At 56.1% G+C, this 15835-nt stretch overlaps 7 protein-coding genes across 7 annotated transcripts; 4 read left to right on the top strand and 3 right to left on the bottom strand.

The window, feature by feature from the left end:
* Positions 1–899: 899 nt before the first annotated feature.
* IUM83_18447 (Formin-y 2 domain-containing protein) lies at positions 900–2847 on the top strand (the record flags this gene model as incomplete). The annotated part of the gene is made up of 2 exons (XM_067943448.1): positions 900–1688; positions 1747–2847. 2 exons carry the CDS (start codon positions 900–902, stop codon positions 2845–2847), a joined length of 1890 nt encoding a protein of 629 aa, XP_067795620.1.
* A 500-nt stretch (positions 2848–3347) lies between these two features.
* IUM83_18446 (pleckstrin homology domain-containing) lies at positions 3348–3716 on the bottom strand (the record flags this gene model as incomplete). The annotated part of the gene is made up of 1 exon (XM_067943447.1): positions 3348–3716. The coding sequence occupies one exon, from the start codon at positions 3714–3716 to the stop codon at positions 3348–3350; it is 369 nt and encodes a 122-aa protein (XP_067795621.1).
* A 1565-nt stretch (positions 3717–5281) lies between these two features.
* On the top strand, positions 5282–6360 carry IUM83_18445 (ethanolamine kinase A; the record flags this gene model as incomplete). The annotated part of the gene is made up of 2 exons (XM_067943446.1): positions 5282–5797; positions 5884–6360. 2 exons carry the CDS (start codon positions 5282–5284, stop codon positions 6358–6360), a joined length of 993 nt encoding a protein of 330 aa, XP_067795622.1.
* A 2470-nt stretch (positions 6361–8830) lies between these two features.
* On the top strand, positions 8831–9394 carry IUM83_18444 (ethanolamine kinase A; the record flags this gene model as incomplete). Its single annotated transcript, XM_067943445.1, has 1 exon — positions 8831–9394. One exon carries the CDS (start codon positions 8831–8833, stop codon positions 9392–9394), a length of 564 nt encoding a protein of 187 aa, XP_067795649.1.
* A 54-nt stretch (positions 9395–9448) lies between these two features.
* IUM83_18443 (ethanolamine kinase A) lies at positions 9449–9949 on the top strand (the record flags this gene model as incomplete). Its single annotated transcript, XM_067943444.1, has 2 exons — positions 9449–9661; positions 9743–9949. The coding sequence occupies 2 exons, from the start codon at positions 9449–9451 to the stop codon at positions 9947–9949; spliced, it is 420 nt and encodes a 139-aa protein (XP_067795646.1).
* Positions 9950–11271: 1322 nt separating this feature from the next.
* IUM83_18442 (uncharacterized protein) lies at positions 11272–12006 on the bottom strand (the record flags this gene model as incomplete). The annotated part of the gene is made up of 1 exon (XM_067943443.1): positions 11272–12006. The coding sequence occupies one exon, from the start codon at positions 12004–12006 to the stop codon at positions 11272–11274; it is 735 nt and encodes a 244-aa protein (XP_067795647.1).
* A 2313-nt stretch (positions 12007–14319) lies between these two features.
* Positions 14320–15459, bottom strand: IUM83_18441 (ethanolamine kinase A; the record flags this gene model as incomplete). The annotated part of the gene is made up of 1 exon (XM_067943442.1): positions 14320–15459. One exon carries the CDS (start codon positions 15457–15459, stop codon positions 14320–14322), a length of 1140 nt encoding a protein of 379 aa, XP_067795648.1.
* Positions 15460–15835: the final 376 nt, after the last annotated feature.

Below are 15835 nucleotides of genomic sequence, written 5' to 3'. Positions count from 1 at the left end.
GGTATACAAGCCGCGCCAATTGATTGTGCGCCACCCTGGCTAGCGGGCGGCGCTGGCGTGAGCAAATACATGCCCCTGTTCGCTTCCCATCCAGAACATTGGAAACTTTGGACGTGGCCGTGGCAATTGCGTCGAAGCGGGCAAGCGAGCCTCGGTGTCCGTCCGGAGATGCGATGTCGGATTCGTCGCGGCGATATCTGCACTTGGTGCCAGGTCTTGCACGCGACTGCAGTTCTCCACGTACTTTAACTCACGTGGTGGAGGACGGAACGCCGAAGCCAGCGCCAGCTGCAACGCGCAACGCCTTCCTTCCTGCAGGGCCTGTCAGCGCGCAAAAGTACGCCCGTTTTGTCGAGGGGTAATCTTGCACAGGAGTAGCCTTTGGTGTAATCATCGGAAATAAACCTGGCTAGCGGAAATAGGCACCGTTTTAGCGTCTTAGAGGCCGTTTTAGTATAAACCTCCCGCCAAGTCCCACGTCGAGCTGGAAGCGTTCATACAAACGCCAAGTGTGTGCAATCGTTCAAGCACCGCATCTACAGCACCGCGTCCTCCCCACCCAAGTTTCCACCAGCAGCCCGCTGCGCTCTCCGCTCGCCGCCGTCCTCCGCTCGCCGCCGTCTCGACCGCCTCGCCTTCCCCCTTCCGCAGCAGAGCGCAGGTATCCGTCCTCCGCCCAGACGACGCGTTGTATCCTCGCGTTCAGACGCACGCCCGTCGAGAAACCGCGCGTGGTTTTAGCGTGCGGGCCGGCCTGGATTTAGTCGAGCCCAGCTGGTCCTTTCCTGTAACGGAAAACCCTGTGTCGAACGGATAGAGAGCGAGCGCACCAGGCAAAGAGGCAAGGCCATCACAATCGGAAACGCTGGCTGCGACGCAGTATTATCGGTAATACCAGTATGAGCCCCGCCTTCGGCCGCGGCCCGCAGTCCGTGCCCGAGGGCGCGCTGTCCATGACGCCGCGCGGCGGCTCGTCCTTCCTGGACGGACTCGGCACGCCGCCCAGCTCGCACGGCAAGCCCAGCTCGGCGCGCGCCAGCGACGTGGAGCTGACGACGCCCAAGACGCCCGAGGAGCAGCTCGAGGTCGGCGGCGGCGCCTTCCTGCCGGCGCTGGCGCAGGACGACCGCGCGCGCGGCTTCCAGCAGCGGCCGCTGCAGCTGCCGGCGCTCTCGCCGCACGCCCGCAGCGCCGGCAAGAGCAGCAGCCTGGGCCACCCCAAGCGCAGCCAGACGTACGTGCAGCAGCTGTCGCGCGAGTCCGCGCGCGAGCTGGCCAAGACGGCGCTCAGCATGCGCTCCACGTCCATCGGCGACTACACGTTCGAGAACCCGCGCGAGCTGCCGGGCAGCGGCCTGCGCGAGAGCATCCGGCGCGTCACGGCCTTCTCCCGGCGCGAGGCGCCGCTGGACGCCGAGCTCAGCGCCGCCGTGCGCGTGGGCCACCACGCGCGCAAGTGCGAGCTGCGGCTCGACCCGGAGAGCATCACGTGGTCCCGAGGCACCAAGACGCTCGGCGCGCTGCTCACGGACGACGTCGTGGGCGCCGAGCTGCTGCCCAAGAAGAAGGCCAGCAGCTTCCGCGTGCACTACTTCAAGAAGGGCCGCGGCACGGGCGCCAAGGCGCTGCTGCGCACGCCCAAACACGTGGACTTCCACTGCCTCGAGACCGACGTGGTGGACAGCTGGGTCGCCGCCATCCAGGAGCTCGTGCGCTGGCAGGCGCGCGCCGCCCATTGCCGAGAAGCGGCTCCTCAAGGTGGTCGTGAACCCGCACTCGGGCAAACGACAGGCGCGGCGGATCTGGGAGGACAAGGTCAAGCCCTTCCTGGAGCTCGGCAACTTCGAGTACGTCGTGGAGGAGACGACCCACGCCGGCCACGGAGCCGAGATGGGCAAGAGCTACTCGGCCGAGGACGGCTTCGAGGCGCTCGTGTTCATCGGCGGCGACGGCACGCTCTGCGAGTTCATGAACGGACTGCTCACTCGCCCCGAGCACGAGTGGCGGGAGATCGTGGCCTCGACGCCGATCTCGCTCATTTCGGCCGGCACGCAGAACGCCTTCGGAACGGGGGCGGGCATCCCGACGGTGAATTCAGCTCTGTACTGCATCTTGAAGCGCAAGATGCGCCCGCTCGATGTGGTGACGGCCGTGTCTTCCGCCAACCCAGAGGTGGTGCACTATAGCTACTGCGGCCTGGGCTGGGGCGTTGCAGGCGACATTGCAGCCGAGTCGGAGCGCTACCGCTGGATGGGGACGCTCCGGTACGCCTTCCTCAAGGTAAAGCGCACCGTGGTGCTGCCCAAGAAGCACACGGGCAAGGTCCGGTACGTACTGACGGAGCCGCAGCCGCCGCTCATCCGGTACGACGACTACCCGAACGCCGGAGCATTGGATCAGTTCGACGTGGAGGAAGGCAGCGTGTACGACAACGACCGCTTCAGCACGCACCGCAAGTCGTGGGGCGGCATCGCCGGCAGTATTCAGAGCCCGGCGAGCCGCAAGCGGTATCCGGAGTTCGTGTGGAAGGAGGACTGCAGCAGCTACGTCGTGGTGGGCGTCGTCAACATCACGCCCGACGGCGCCTACTCGCACCCATCGGACGGTAACCTGGACCTTATCATCACCCGCAAGGGCACTCTGCTGGAAACGGCCAAGCTGTTCGGGCTGTACGTGATGGGCAAGGAGCTGCAGAGCGAGCTGATCTCGTACCTGAAGGTCAAGGCCGTGGAGGTTGAGCCCGACCAGCCCGAGGACTGCATGAATATCGACGGCGAAGTGCTGGAGGGCGGCCCCTGGCGCATGGAGGTCGTGCCCAGCCTCTTCAAGGTGCTCTCCGAAAAGTAGGCCAGCCACGAGACCGCCATCGTCGTCTCAACTAATCAGTCGGGAAGCACTGCGCATGAAGCAGCTCGTGGCGCCTAGGCCCCCCTCCACCACCTTTCCCCACCGTAGTATTTCTTTTTTGCCTGCTCTTAAGTTGTAAATAAAGTTTCCTCTTCACCTGCATCTTCACCTTCACCTTCAAGCACTACGGCAAGTCTACCTCCCAGTTAATCAACTTCATTCTTTTTCTTCATCAAGACCCCATCTCACGGCCGAGGCTCTGTCTTTGGACCCTCACCAGTTTTTCTGCAGCAAGCAGGCAATCCATCTGACGCAGCGGCACTTGAAGCGAAATGCCTCTAAACTTGCAGATGGATGGATACATGTATCCTCGGTCGCCGAGTTGTCACCGGCCAGCTCTGGAACGACACAAGCAAAGTGTAGAATGGCTCCTTTTACATGCAAAAAACACCCACCGGTGCTCCTATTAGACCCTACCGGACCCTGTGAGCCCCTAGACCCTAGTTGGCGTCGTCGTCCTGGTCGCCCGTGAAGGAGCTGGAGAACTTGACGATGGCGCGGCCGATGGCGCCGATCCACTCGTCCTTCTGCTTCTCGTTCTCCGCGTACATGTAGAAGGTGGAGTCGGGCGTGGCCACCTCGAAGCAGAAGCGCTTGTTGGTCTTCTCCTCCGCCGACTTGACCGTCAGGCAGTCGGCCAGGTCGATGAGCCCGTGCGCCGGCTCGCCCTGCGCGCGGCAGAAGTAGAGCTTGTTGCCCTTGAGCACGAAGTAGCGCTTGCGCCACTCCTTGAGCCACACGCTGCGCTTGGTCAGCTCGCCCTCGAAGTCCGGCTCCGACAGGTCGCAGTGCGAGTAGTCGCCCTCCATCGCCCGCCTGCCTGAGCCTCGAGCTGTCTCTGTGTCGGTATGTAGCTGCTCGGGACTTTGTTCTCGAGCTGGTTTTTTGTAAGAGAGAAACGTGGTGTGCGCTACATGGAGGGATGTAGACGCACACCAAGTGTACCTATCTGCCCGGGTAACTCCGAGTTGAAGTGGAAGTTGAAGCTGGCACGGCGTCTTCTTGTTGCTGCAGCGGCGAGAGGAGAGGGCGCTGGTCTTTCGGCCAAGAGCGTTGTGGAGCTTGGTTCATTTGTTTGCCTCAAAGCTTCTCGCTTGCTGGCTTCCTTGGTTGTAGGGTGTGCGCCGAGGTACGAGTCCTCTACCTGGCGCGCGCAGATGACGTTGGGCAGCGATGCAGTGTGGATAGGACTGACACTGCCGGCGACAGAGCGGCGGCGGCGGCAGCAGCATCACAACGGGCATGGGATTCCCATTGGGAAACCTTAGCGGCATGCAGCTGCGTTCCAACAGGCAGACTCACGCGATGGAAGGAGGCACTTAAACTGGCCGCTTATCGAGCTCCTCGTCGAGGACGTCGATAGCATCGAGCGCAGAGTGGAGAACACCAAGTTGCCGCCAGCAATTGCTTTCTAGGAGGCGATCTCTCAGATAAGAGCTTGTCGGCGCCATGTTGAAGCCCGCGCGACGACGACCAAGTGGCGAAATGCCGACTTATTGCCCCAGTCTCTTTCTCTGTGACATGGAGACGCCGAGCAGGTTCATTCGATGGTCGTTCCAACAACCTTGGCACCCGGTGCTGGTGCCGCTCGTCCGGCACCGACTTAACGGCTAATATATCGCCTACGCACCGACTTAACGGCTAATATATCGCCTACGCACCGACGTCGCAAGCTCGGTGGTGGCAGCCTGAGTCCATTGCTCCGTGTGTTTGGCTGGAAGCTTTCGCCAAGGGCGACGAGCGATGCTCCAGGCGCAAAGGCGCCTGGAGTTCTGGCCCCATTGGGACAAATCGCCTCAAGGATACATGCTCGCCGTCGTGTATCCGCGTGAACCCGGTTGTCGCGGATCACACGGATCCCCGCGGCTGCACGAGCCTCTGCACGAGGATTCACTGTCGTTCCGTCGGGCTGAATGAGCGAAGACGTCTCTGCAGCTGGCACCGCCGGAGCGCCATGGAGCGGTCCAATACTGCCGCACTGTATCGCCCCGGAGCTCTGCGATACTCGTCGCGGTGTATCCGCGTACGACTTCCATCTGCCCAGCGATGTATCCTGGGCTCGTCTACGATGCGCCAGCGATATACACATTTGGATAGGCACAGCTGCAGAGGTTACAGCTCGGACGATATGTCGGGCAGAAGACTTGCGCGGGCTTTGATCATGGGACGCGAACAAGTACAACACGCACCCCATCAGCCCAAGATTCGCGTCAGCCGCCGCGTTTGACTCTCCTCTGCCAGCAGCGCGCTCGAGGACATCGAGATCGGCGCCGGCGTAGCAGTTATTCTGCAATTTGCTTTGCACTGCACACACGCACGCACACACACACACAGCAACAGATCCTCCAATCGATCGATCGAAGACAACAGGACCATGGCGATCTCCACCGCTCGTCTGGCCGCGCGCTCGCTACAGACGCTCTTCGCTCTGCTCGCCCTCATCTTCACGTGGGGCGGCTACGTGAAGAACGACGACGGACAACTCAGCGGCTTGTCTCCGGAATTCAGCATCCTCATGAACTACTCGGCGTTCCTGACGGGTCTGTACTACGTGCTGCCCGTGAAGATCCTCAAGTGGACGGCCGTGGCCCCGTCGGTCAACTTCCAGCGCTTGGTCGATGGCGTGCTCGTCGTGCTTCTGCTTCTCGGTGCCATCCTCCTCTGGGCCTCCTCGGGCGTCAAGGACTGCTCGGAGAAGAACGACGAGTACGAGGCCTACGCCGGACTGCAGCTCTTCCGGTGCGGTAACCTGACCATGGGTGTCATCTTCACGTTCATCACCTTTGCACTGTTCCTCGTGACGCTCATCTGGAGCTTCGTGAGCGACAACGCCAGCACCACCAAGCTGAGGCTGCCGTTGCTGCTGGATACACGGAGGCCACTACTCCGGGTGCTTCGCGCGCCGAGGCTTACTCCGCCGCCGACTCGCGTCACCCGGGACTCGCCATCGCTCGACGTGGCGGCCGCTTCATCCAGTTTGTGCTGTCGCTCCTCATCTTTATCAGCACCGTGGCCGGCTACAAGCACTACTTCACGGGTCGCTTCACAAGTCCCGTGGCCATGTTCATGGTGCTCGTGTCCTGGAGCTGCATCCTGTACACACTCTTCCACCTGGTGGTGGTTGACATCCTCAAGAAGTCGCACCGCCCGAGCGCCGGCATTGAGCGCTTCCTGGACCTGCTGCTCGCCGTACTGCTGCTGCTGTTCGCCATCCTCCTCGCTGCGTCGCACCAGGTGTCAGATTGCGACACGATCAATGCCAAGTACGAGGCGGACACGGGATCGCTGGGCGGCTCCAACGTCTACCGCTGCGGCAGCCTCACGCGCGCCTACGTGTTGGCCTTCATCGACTGCGTCTTCTTCCTGGCTACCTTGGCGCTCGGCTTTTTCGGCTCCGCCGACAGCGAACCTGCCCCTCGTCACGTGGACGTCGAGCCCGGCCAGCAGGTGTAAATGGCTAGGTAGGAGTCGAGGCTCGCGGTTGACTTCAACTTACCCATCAGAGATGACTACTTCAACTTGACTTAGCTAAGCCAACCAACCAACAAAAACATATCCCTACATCGAATGACCTGAGTCTCCATGAGTTTGCGCACTATCGGTACTTGCTGGGCTCGCATCAACGAAACAATCCGACGTCCGATTTACAGGAATTGTTACTGCTGCGCTTGAACTGCACTAAATTTGTAGTGCAGATAAGGCGCTTGGTAGTGAGGTGACATTGCGAGGCTGTTACGGTCGTTAGATATTTACTTCTCGAACAATCCCGCTGGTGCTGCCGCAGACTTTATTCTCCTGTGATACTGTATGCTGAACGGCAGAATTGGGTGTTGGATCGTGCTCCTGCACGGCCCATAGACAATATACGCATTCATACTGTCAACACGGCAAGGCCCTCATTACGATATACCTCGCAGTGGGGCCCTGAGTACCTCGAGCAGACCGGTGAAGTAGGAGTGAGAGTCGGTGTGAATGCCGTGCGGCGTTGCAGGCGCGATATACACCTAGACTGAGGAGAGCAAGAAGGAAATGACTCAAAGTGTAGTTTCAGTGGAAAAAAGCATCCACCGGGTGCATGTATCTGTGAAACACAACTGACGTGAGCAGTATGAAATCCTGGCAGGTACTGCACCATTTGGTGACAGACCTCCACCAGCATGAACCTCTCTACGTTGCGAAGGGGAGCAACCGTGAAAATGTAGACCAGGCCCCTACATTCAGGGATTGGTAGTAAAATCACGATTAGTACTATACACTACTGATACTGTAGTACTAATTATAATGGGAATATTATATATTCCAAGAATAGCCATTAGTACTAACATAAACTTAGTAGGAAAAAATCACGATATTAGTACCATAAAACTACTAAATAGCTTACTAAATTCCAGGTTGAAGTTCACGGTCAATATCTTCAAAGGACGCGCGCAATGGGTGGCAAACGGGTGGTTGCCGAGCCGTTCTGTCGTATTCTCCTGCTCATTTTGCGTTTCCCCCCTGAAGATTGCAACCAGGTCCGATGAGGTGCTCCAAGGCCAATTGCTGTTTGCCTGATATGACGGAAACGGCGCCGTATTGCATCTGCGGTCATCCTGTTCATCATACCTGCAGCAACGAACTCTGGGGTGAGGCTGAGGATTCCAAACGGTACGACTAGCACTACTAGGGTCTATGGTTTGCTAGCATCTAACGCGGCCACCTCTATGCGTAGCTTTTGCAGTCCAGGGTGCGTTCTAACCTTCAGGAATAAAGATCAACCGGAGGGTGAGCCCTCCCAACAAGCAGTCAAGGGATATCTGTGTCAAATCAGGCTACGGAGGTGGATGAGGCTAATCTCGCAGAATCTTACAACCTTACTCAAGCAACAGCGAGTCGTGAATATGGTGTTGGGATTTTTTTTTTTATTGATATTGGTTAGCCATTACAACCCCTATCGGGCTCGGGACACCCGTTGCTCAACAGCTTTTCTAGTCTTTTCGACAGGTTCGTTTGCATTGATCCGTCTCCGCACACGCACGAGCAATGAGCGAGCCCAGCGCCAGCGGATTCTTCATCGCAATGACGTAGAAATTGAGCGGATGAGGAAATTCAAGCGAAATCTATGATAAGGGCGTTTTAGTAACTATATTTATTAATATTACATTTTTCACGCACCCAATCTGTAATATTAATATAATACTGTTAGTAAATTAAAGTCGTCTCCTGAATTTTTTAATATTACAGTTGGGGCGAAATCGATATTAGCACCAGTCCGTGACGGCGATGCTCGAAGCGAACCATTTTTCGCACGTATCTAGACAATGCTGCCGTCGATACTGATAGGCCTGCTGCATTGAAGTGCGTATCCCGTCCGCATGTCTAGCACGGCAGGCTTGCTATCGGTGAGCGCTGAGCAACGCCAGCCTCACATTGCGACTCGGGCGTGTGTTAAACGCGCGCGGCACCTGCTCGGAAATGCTGACGTGCCCATCAGGTGCCGCGCGAGCACAAAGGCCGAGGTGGCAACAAGCTTTTCTCGCCCAGCAAGCCGCGCACGGCTTGCTGGGTTTGGTCATGGGAACTCCAAACCATGTCATAGGAGGCAGCAGTATTGAGTCCCTTGCTACTTGTTGGCGCCGAAGATTGGATACGTACGCGTGTGTTGTCTGGAATCCATCGGGGTGGGGCGACTGCACTCGAGCCTCTCGCCGGTCGAGACACGCAGTGTTGGTCAAATCGAGTGGCGCTGGGCGCCGCGCGTGTCTAGTAGATCGTTTCTAGAGCTTGACAGACGCGGCAGCAGTTGCTGCATTTCTCGCTCAAGCGATGTGAGGCTGTCAGCGTTGAGCAGCTCGGGTCTGCCTTGCTGCCAGTGGGGAGCTGCCATTCTGCTTTTCGCCCCACCTCGCCCAGATCTCCAAAACATTCGAAGAGTGACGCCGTCATGACTGCAGCTCTCATTTCTCCGGGACGCATCATCGTCCGCGCGCTCCAGATCGTGTGTCCGATTATCGCGATGATCTTCTTGTCGCTCGGGTCGCTCGAGTTTTCGTCGGGTCAGCTCAGCAGCGGGTCCGCCATCTTCTCGAACATCGCGTGTTACTCGGCTGCGGTGTGCGGCTTCTACTACGTCGTGGTTCTGGGGGTGCTCAAGCTGACCTCGAGCGGGCCAAAGGTGCTGTACCAGCGCCTTGTTGACGCTGTGTTGGCCATCGCACTGCTGGTCGCGGGCATCGTGCACTCGACCTCGACGCTAGTCAAGGACTGCTCATCCTACAACACCATGTTCGAGACCTACCACGGATCGGCGCTGTTCCGCTGCGGCGACATCACAGTGTCGATCGTGCTCACGTTCGTTACGTGTGCATTGTTCCTGGTGACGCTAGTGTGGAGCTTTGCTCGTGACACCTGCAAGTCGATCAAGGGTGACAACCTGGAGACTGCTCTGGCCCAAGAAGAGGCGAACGCTGCCATCAACGGCTACGAAGAAGCCGCGACCCCGGAGTAAAAAAGACCCCCCGGTGATGATGTTTCCGAGCGGGTTGACCTGCAACACCCAGTTCTGAAGCTCACTCGGCGCTGCGTGAGACTTCTACAGTTCGCGTGCTCCTTAGTGGCTTTCATCCTGTTCGTGGCGAGCTACAAACCGTATTATTCGGGCCAGTACGTGAGCCCCGCTGCCACCTACGTCATCCTGATGAGCTACAGTGGCTGGCTGTACGCTCTGTGGCACACTGTTGCTGTGGAGACCCTGAAGCTGTCTCGCCGCCCGAAGGTGGGCGTTGAGCGACTGATGGATGTTCTGGTTGCTCTCCTGCTCCTCGTAGCTGGAATCATTTTTGCCGTCTCTTCTCAGGTGACAGACTGCGACGACACGAACGCAATGTTGGAGACGTATCATCTCGGCAGCACGCTTTACCGATGCGGCAACATGGACGGTGGCTACATATTCGCCTTCGTGGCGGTGGGTTTGTACATGATCACGTTCGCTCTGAGCTTCTTGTACCGCTCGGCTTCTAGCAACGTGACGGAGGTGACGACGGAAGTTGGCCAGCAAGTGTAAGTTGGGTGTAGTGTTCTCGAGCAGTTAATGACAGCTCGCTCTGTAGTGAACATACTTTCAAACTTAGTTTCGATTAACATGAGGATTCACTTCTGACAAACTTGAGAAATACAATTTCGTTTACGAATGGTGAGCAAGATCATGAAGTTTTGTAATGGATTCTTTTGGAGCATTCGCTTGGTCTCAATATATACGTGTCCGTTAGTTTCTTTTATGCGAAGGTGGCTAATACCCTGAACGTTATCCACAAAAGCAGTGTTCGATGCCACTGCTGTCATTTTTGTCGATAGGGTGCAAAATGTGATTTAGCTGAAACAACCGAAGTACCTCGTCGGGCTTAAAACGGGCCCTGACGAAGGTGTTTTGAGTGACTTGCCATTTCATCAAACTCTATTGCGTTTGAGCTCAACAGAGTTTATGTTGGTGCCATCACGCCGGCAAATCTCACTTTCTTGGTGTTGGTTAGCTTGGAAATTGTTTACATGAAGGAATGAAGGAAATAGCTTTATCGTTTCCAGCTGAGTGATTAAGTTCTGTATTGGGCAGAACGCCAACATTTTCGGCTCTACTTAGCTACGTGTTGCCTTTTTCCAGTACGACTCGTACCGAGTCTTGCCATTACTGTAGACGCGTCGACCATTGAACGTACTGACTGACGTCAGGGAACATCTTGGACGGACTTTTCCCATGCCGTGTACTTGGGCCCTACGCCAGCATTCCGTTCCTCCTCCGAGGCTTTGTGCCCGCGTACTCTGAGTCGCGATCCAATTTTGCGTCGCTGCTGGCGACAAGAGCGACGGCAAGTATCATAGGCAAGACGAAAAGAAGACGCATGCTACTTGTTTTGGCGTATGGGTGGGCTGGTTGGTTGGAAAGTTGGGGACTGGATCCCGGAACCTTGTCGAGTTTGGCTTATCGGCCACTGTCAATCGTTCAGTATATCCAATATGGCATGTCAACTAGGCGGAGGTGATGCTAACCAAGCATCACCTTAACTATGGAGACTCAATGCTGTGCGCCAGCACTTCAAAATAGTTATAAAGCCTTAGAAGACATGTTACGCGTAACGCGCGACACGACGCTCCGTGTGGATATTAAGAATTCGCACGTCAAAGCCTTCATCAACTCCCGCTATCAGCATATCCACAGCTTCCGTCGGTGGCATCGTTTAGGACTTCGCAAGTCGAACAACAAGGAGCTCCAAGAACTTTGATCGTCAGGCCAATTTCCTTCAGCTACGCAAACTACGAGGGCAAAGAGCGGCCGCTTATATCTATATATCTATCCCCGCCGTCACATGTACTCGCTTCCACCTCTCCATGTTACTCTTTCTTGCGCTCTTGTTGCTTGCCAAGGATACTGGCGAGTTTCTTTTTCTTCTCTTCAATTCGATGGGCCAGTCGACGTGCGCGAGCTGTCTTGCCGCCCACCAGCTGAAACTGTTCTTCGTATCGCTGCTTCGTCGTCTTGCGCTCCCACGGCGACAGGATCGGTCGCTTCTTCTTATTCTCCGCCTTCTTCTTCTCCATCTCAGCGGCGTACGCCTCTGCATACTCTGGAGACTTTCTGAGCTTCAGCCACACCCGTTGGGATGCTTCAACGCACGCCTTGCACCTCGGTATCGCGCGCTTGCAGCCCCGGTTGGCCTTGCTGAACCTGTTCAGCGGGAAGTGCTGCTCGCAGCAGGCGCAGCGTTTCGTCCTGAGTTTGCCCTGCTGGATGTCCGCGCTCTCCTGCTCGGTGACTTCCGGCAGCTTTCTGCGGCAGCGTTCGCACTTTCCGTCGGTCGGTGTTGCCTTGGGTTCTGCAGTGTCTTCCGCCTTGAGATTGGTGGCGGAGGAATTGGTGGGAATGTCGACAGTCTCGACAGTCTCGACACTTTCAAACGCCTCAACTTTCACGTCGACAGTCGAATTGGGCGCCAGATTTCGGTCACCCTCGACATTTTGAGCCTCCCTCGCCAGTTGGAGCAGTTCTTCGTCGTAGGGTTCGCTCTCGGTGGACGACCCATCGTCGTACGGCGCAAAGATGTCGGGACATGTAGCGCTCGAGTCCATTTTGCTGGCTAGCGGAGACTGTGGGACGGGCAGTTTTGATTGGTCAGAATTGATGGGAAACGTATAAGCGAGTTTAGTACATGTAAAAGGATGTCGTTACAGTAACAATTCGCCTGGGGCTCCCTTTGGTTGACGAGGCCTACTATTTGAACTTGTTCACTGACCTTTTTGAAGCGCATGTAATTGTGTTCGCCTGACGCGCCCGACTCGATAATTCTGATGCCAAAAGTACAGATTAGAACTAGCAGAGATCGCAATCTTCCAAAGATGGATGGCCGATTATCCCTGGCATCAATTCGGATAACTGTGGTTGGTCGTGGTTAGTCGGTTAACCGTGATTCTGCTCCAGCATTTGTCGATAAGTCGACGTTGATATGATGCTGCTTCTCGCTCCGCTTCGTCGTCGGTAGACATAGTTCTTGCGAGCAGTGGGGGTACATCTATAATGACAAGCAGACACTTTTTGTGATGGAGATGAGTAAAGTTTTGGGCTTTGAGCGGGCCTGTGGCCAACCACAGGAATTTTTCCACTTCCCGTACCCGGCCGAAGCGAATCTTACAATCCCATTTGGTAGTCCGCGGGTGACCAAGGGTACGGATAAACGGTTAACTCTAAAGGGTACGGGTAAGGCCTCTAGAAACTGGGCCAGTGTAAAGTATCAAACACCAAACCCATCTCGGTTGCAAAGTATGTGCTTCAAGTAGTTATCGGAGAAGACAGTTGATTCATTTCTCAGCCAGTCTTTGCATTCGTAGGTATTCTCGAGTAATGTCTTACAATGTACTGCGCATTCTTCTGGACGATGAGCTGTGCATAGAGTTCTCTTAGCGCTTTTCTGATAGTCAGTAGTGGGATACAACGATAGTTTGGTATCCAACGAATGATGAAATTGTTTGAAATAACCCCCTCAAAGGCGGGAGATTTCAGTGAAATTCGACTGGGGTCCTTTAATCAATGACAATAAATGTAGATAAACATCCAACCAAGGATGAGTCCTCCGGCGGACCCCTGTCGCTCGGCAATCGAGACCAGTGCTTGGCCGCTACCCCACGACATGACCAATTTTTAATCCACACACCAAAGGCTATCCAATAGCTGGAAGCTGATTCATCGAACTCGTTAGAGCGACGAGTTCGGTGGAGGGTGAACCAATGATCTGGCGAGGAATACGGCGGCGATCTCAGCTTCTTGCTGAATTTCCACGAGTCGATGTCCGTCGTTGCAGTGATCGCGACGCCAATTTCCCCCCATTACGTGGCACCTTGTGAAGGAGGAAAAATAAAAGAATCGAATTCAAGCACTATATGAGCGAGTTCTGGGCGCTTAAAATACGCGCAGTGTATCAGGTCGTATTTTACCAATTCTTCCGAATGTTATCTCCAGCATCACCTACACCGCCAGGTCGCCCGTCAAGTCGTATATGGTGGGTATCACTCCGATTAACAGCATCATCAGCGAGATTCTAGCCAATGCACTGTTCATGGATGACGTCGAAGTGGGGTCTGAACTGGAGTTGGCGCAAGATGGTCCTATTCACGGGTATTTTTGTTATTATTGCGGACAGCGTTACAACTTTCCTGACCATTTGGAACGTGTTCCGCAGTCACTGATTCTGGCTTGGTTTACCGCTGGCCGTGAAGCTCCCGCACGGTGCTGGCTGGATGATCGGCAACTTTGTTATCGTCGAGCTGACTGGTGTCGGCAACGAGGGAGACATTTACGGCCTGGTTGCATGGTTAGGAAGTTGGCGTCTCCGTTAGCGCAGGCTCTGACATTTCTCATCGACCAGCCATTCAATTTAACTACGGAGCGTATCCAGGAAGGCGACACCTCTATCATCTCACGTACGCGGTGCTTATCATGCATGACATGACAATTTTCTCGTGGGTCTTCCTCGTGTTCCTAACTCGACAGAAGGCAGAGATGCAGGAGTTGCAGCGCACAGGTGGCTGTAGCAAGATCTTGGGCGGCCTTACGATTTCGTTTACTATAATTTTGTCGTTGATGACCAACATCATGGCCATGTTAGAGTCCTGCTAATTGCAGGAGGCAAGGGCTGCTAAAACACCGCACTGAAAAAAAAAATCAAAAACATGCAGTTTTGCTGTTTACCATCTTACACAAAAATACAGCAGCGAACAGGATTCTCAACTTAGCTTCGGATCAACGGATAATCCAGCAACTCCCTTCAGGTATTTCGTAGAAAAAGCTTTCATTTAGTGCAAATGCGAAGCTTGATATCATGAAGATCCTTATGAGGATACTGAAGGTCTCGCGCACTCCCACTCACCTTTTTAAATGCATAACAACACTTACACCTGCTGACCCGCGTCCGAAGCGTGGGCCGTCTCCGCGGAATGGTTACTCTCCGCATTGCGCTCGCTCAAGGTCGAGCGGCAGAGGAAGCTTAGCCCGAAGGTCACCACGTACATCGCCACGGCAATGAAGGTGAAAATGTAGCCCGTGTTCATGCTGCCGCAACGGAACAGAGTCGACCCGTGGTAGGTCGCAAACGTCGAGTTGGTGGTCGAGCAGTCCGAGACTTGGGCCGACGTGGCGAAGAGGATACCCGCGACCAGCAGGGCCACAGCGATCAAGATGTCCATGAAGCGCTCCACGCCCACCGTCGGGTGACGCGACAACTTCAACGTCTCCACTGCCACCATGTGCCACAGCGAGTACAGGACACCGGTGTAAGCCATGAGGATGGCGTAGGTGGCCTTGGGCTCAACGTACTGGCCCGTGTAGTAGTGCTTGTAGCCGAGCACGATGCACACCAACGCCACGACGGAGCAAACGAACTGCAGGGTGCGGCCAGTGCAACGGACAACCTTCAGGCCTGGGTGCTGCAGGTCAATGTCCGCCGTAGCGGTCGCACCCGACAGTCCGTTCTTCTTGCCTGGGGTGCTGGCGACCGCGTAGCCGTTGGCCTGAGAGTCGTCTTCCGCCAATGCAGCCTGCAGATTGCCGCCGTTCACCGACTTGCAAGTATCACGGGCGAAACTCCACGCGAGCGTCACTAGGAACAGAGCGCACGTCACGAACGTCAGCACAATGGCGACGGTCATGTCCCCGCAGCGGAAGAGTGCCGAGCCGTGGTAGGTCTCGAACATGGTGTTGTACGACGAGCAGTCCTTGACGGCCTCCGAGGTGGCGTGCAGGATGCCGGCGATCAGCAGCGCGATCGCCAGAACCGCGTCAACGACGCGCTGGTACAGCACCTTCGGCACACTGGAGGTGAACTTGAGCACGCCAACGGGCAAGACGTAGTAGAGTCCACAGAGCATGGCCGAGTAGCACGCGATGGTGGTGTAGATGGCCGAGCCGCTGCTCAACTGGCCCGAGGTGAACTTGATGTAGCCGAGCGACGTGAAGATCATGGCGAGCACGGAGCACAACGCCTGGAGGGCGCGAACGCTGATACGGCCGGACGATAGCAAAGCTGCGGCCATGGTTGGTGTTCAGCTGGAGGAGTGGGGAGTGTGGTCGATGCAAAGCAAATTGCAGAATGAAACCAGGAGTGCAGACCGCTAAAAACCGATGGAGCTGTCAAAGGCCTTCGCCTGATAGCTCGTCCAGCACCCCGTTTCAATTACGGCGGTTGCGACGAACGGAGCTCATCCTGTTGTTCCTTGCAACCACGCGTGTCCTCCGACGCGGTGATTTGTTCCAAGCCTCGTGCCTCGGCCGGCGAACCAATCGACTAGCAGGCCAGCTGCGAAGGCCGTTCACCACTCTACCCCAGCATACACTTGTGCTCGACGCGGAATCCCACGGTGGTCTCGCTGCACGCCAACGGTTGGCCCCTGACACGAGTCCTGGCACGCG

The sequence above is a fragment of the Phytophthora cinnamomi genome (genome assembly GCF_018691715.1).
Source record: "Phytophthora cinnamomi strain GKB4 chromosome Unknown Contig20, whole genome shotgun sequence".
Taxonomy (NCBI): Eukaryota; Oomycota; class Peronosporomycetes; order Peronosporales; family Peronosporaceae; genus Phytophthora; species Phytophthora cinnamomi.
This window is presented reverse-complemented; position numbering and strand designations above follow the sequence as displayed.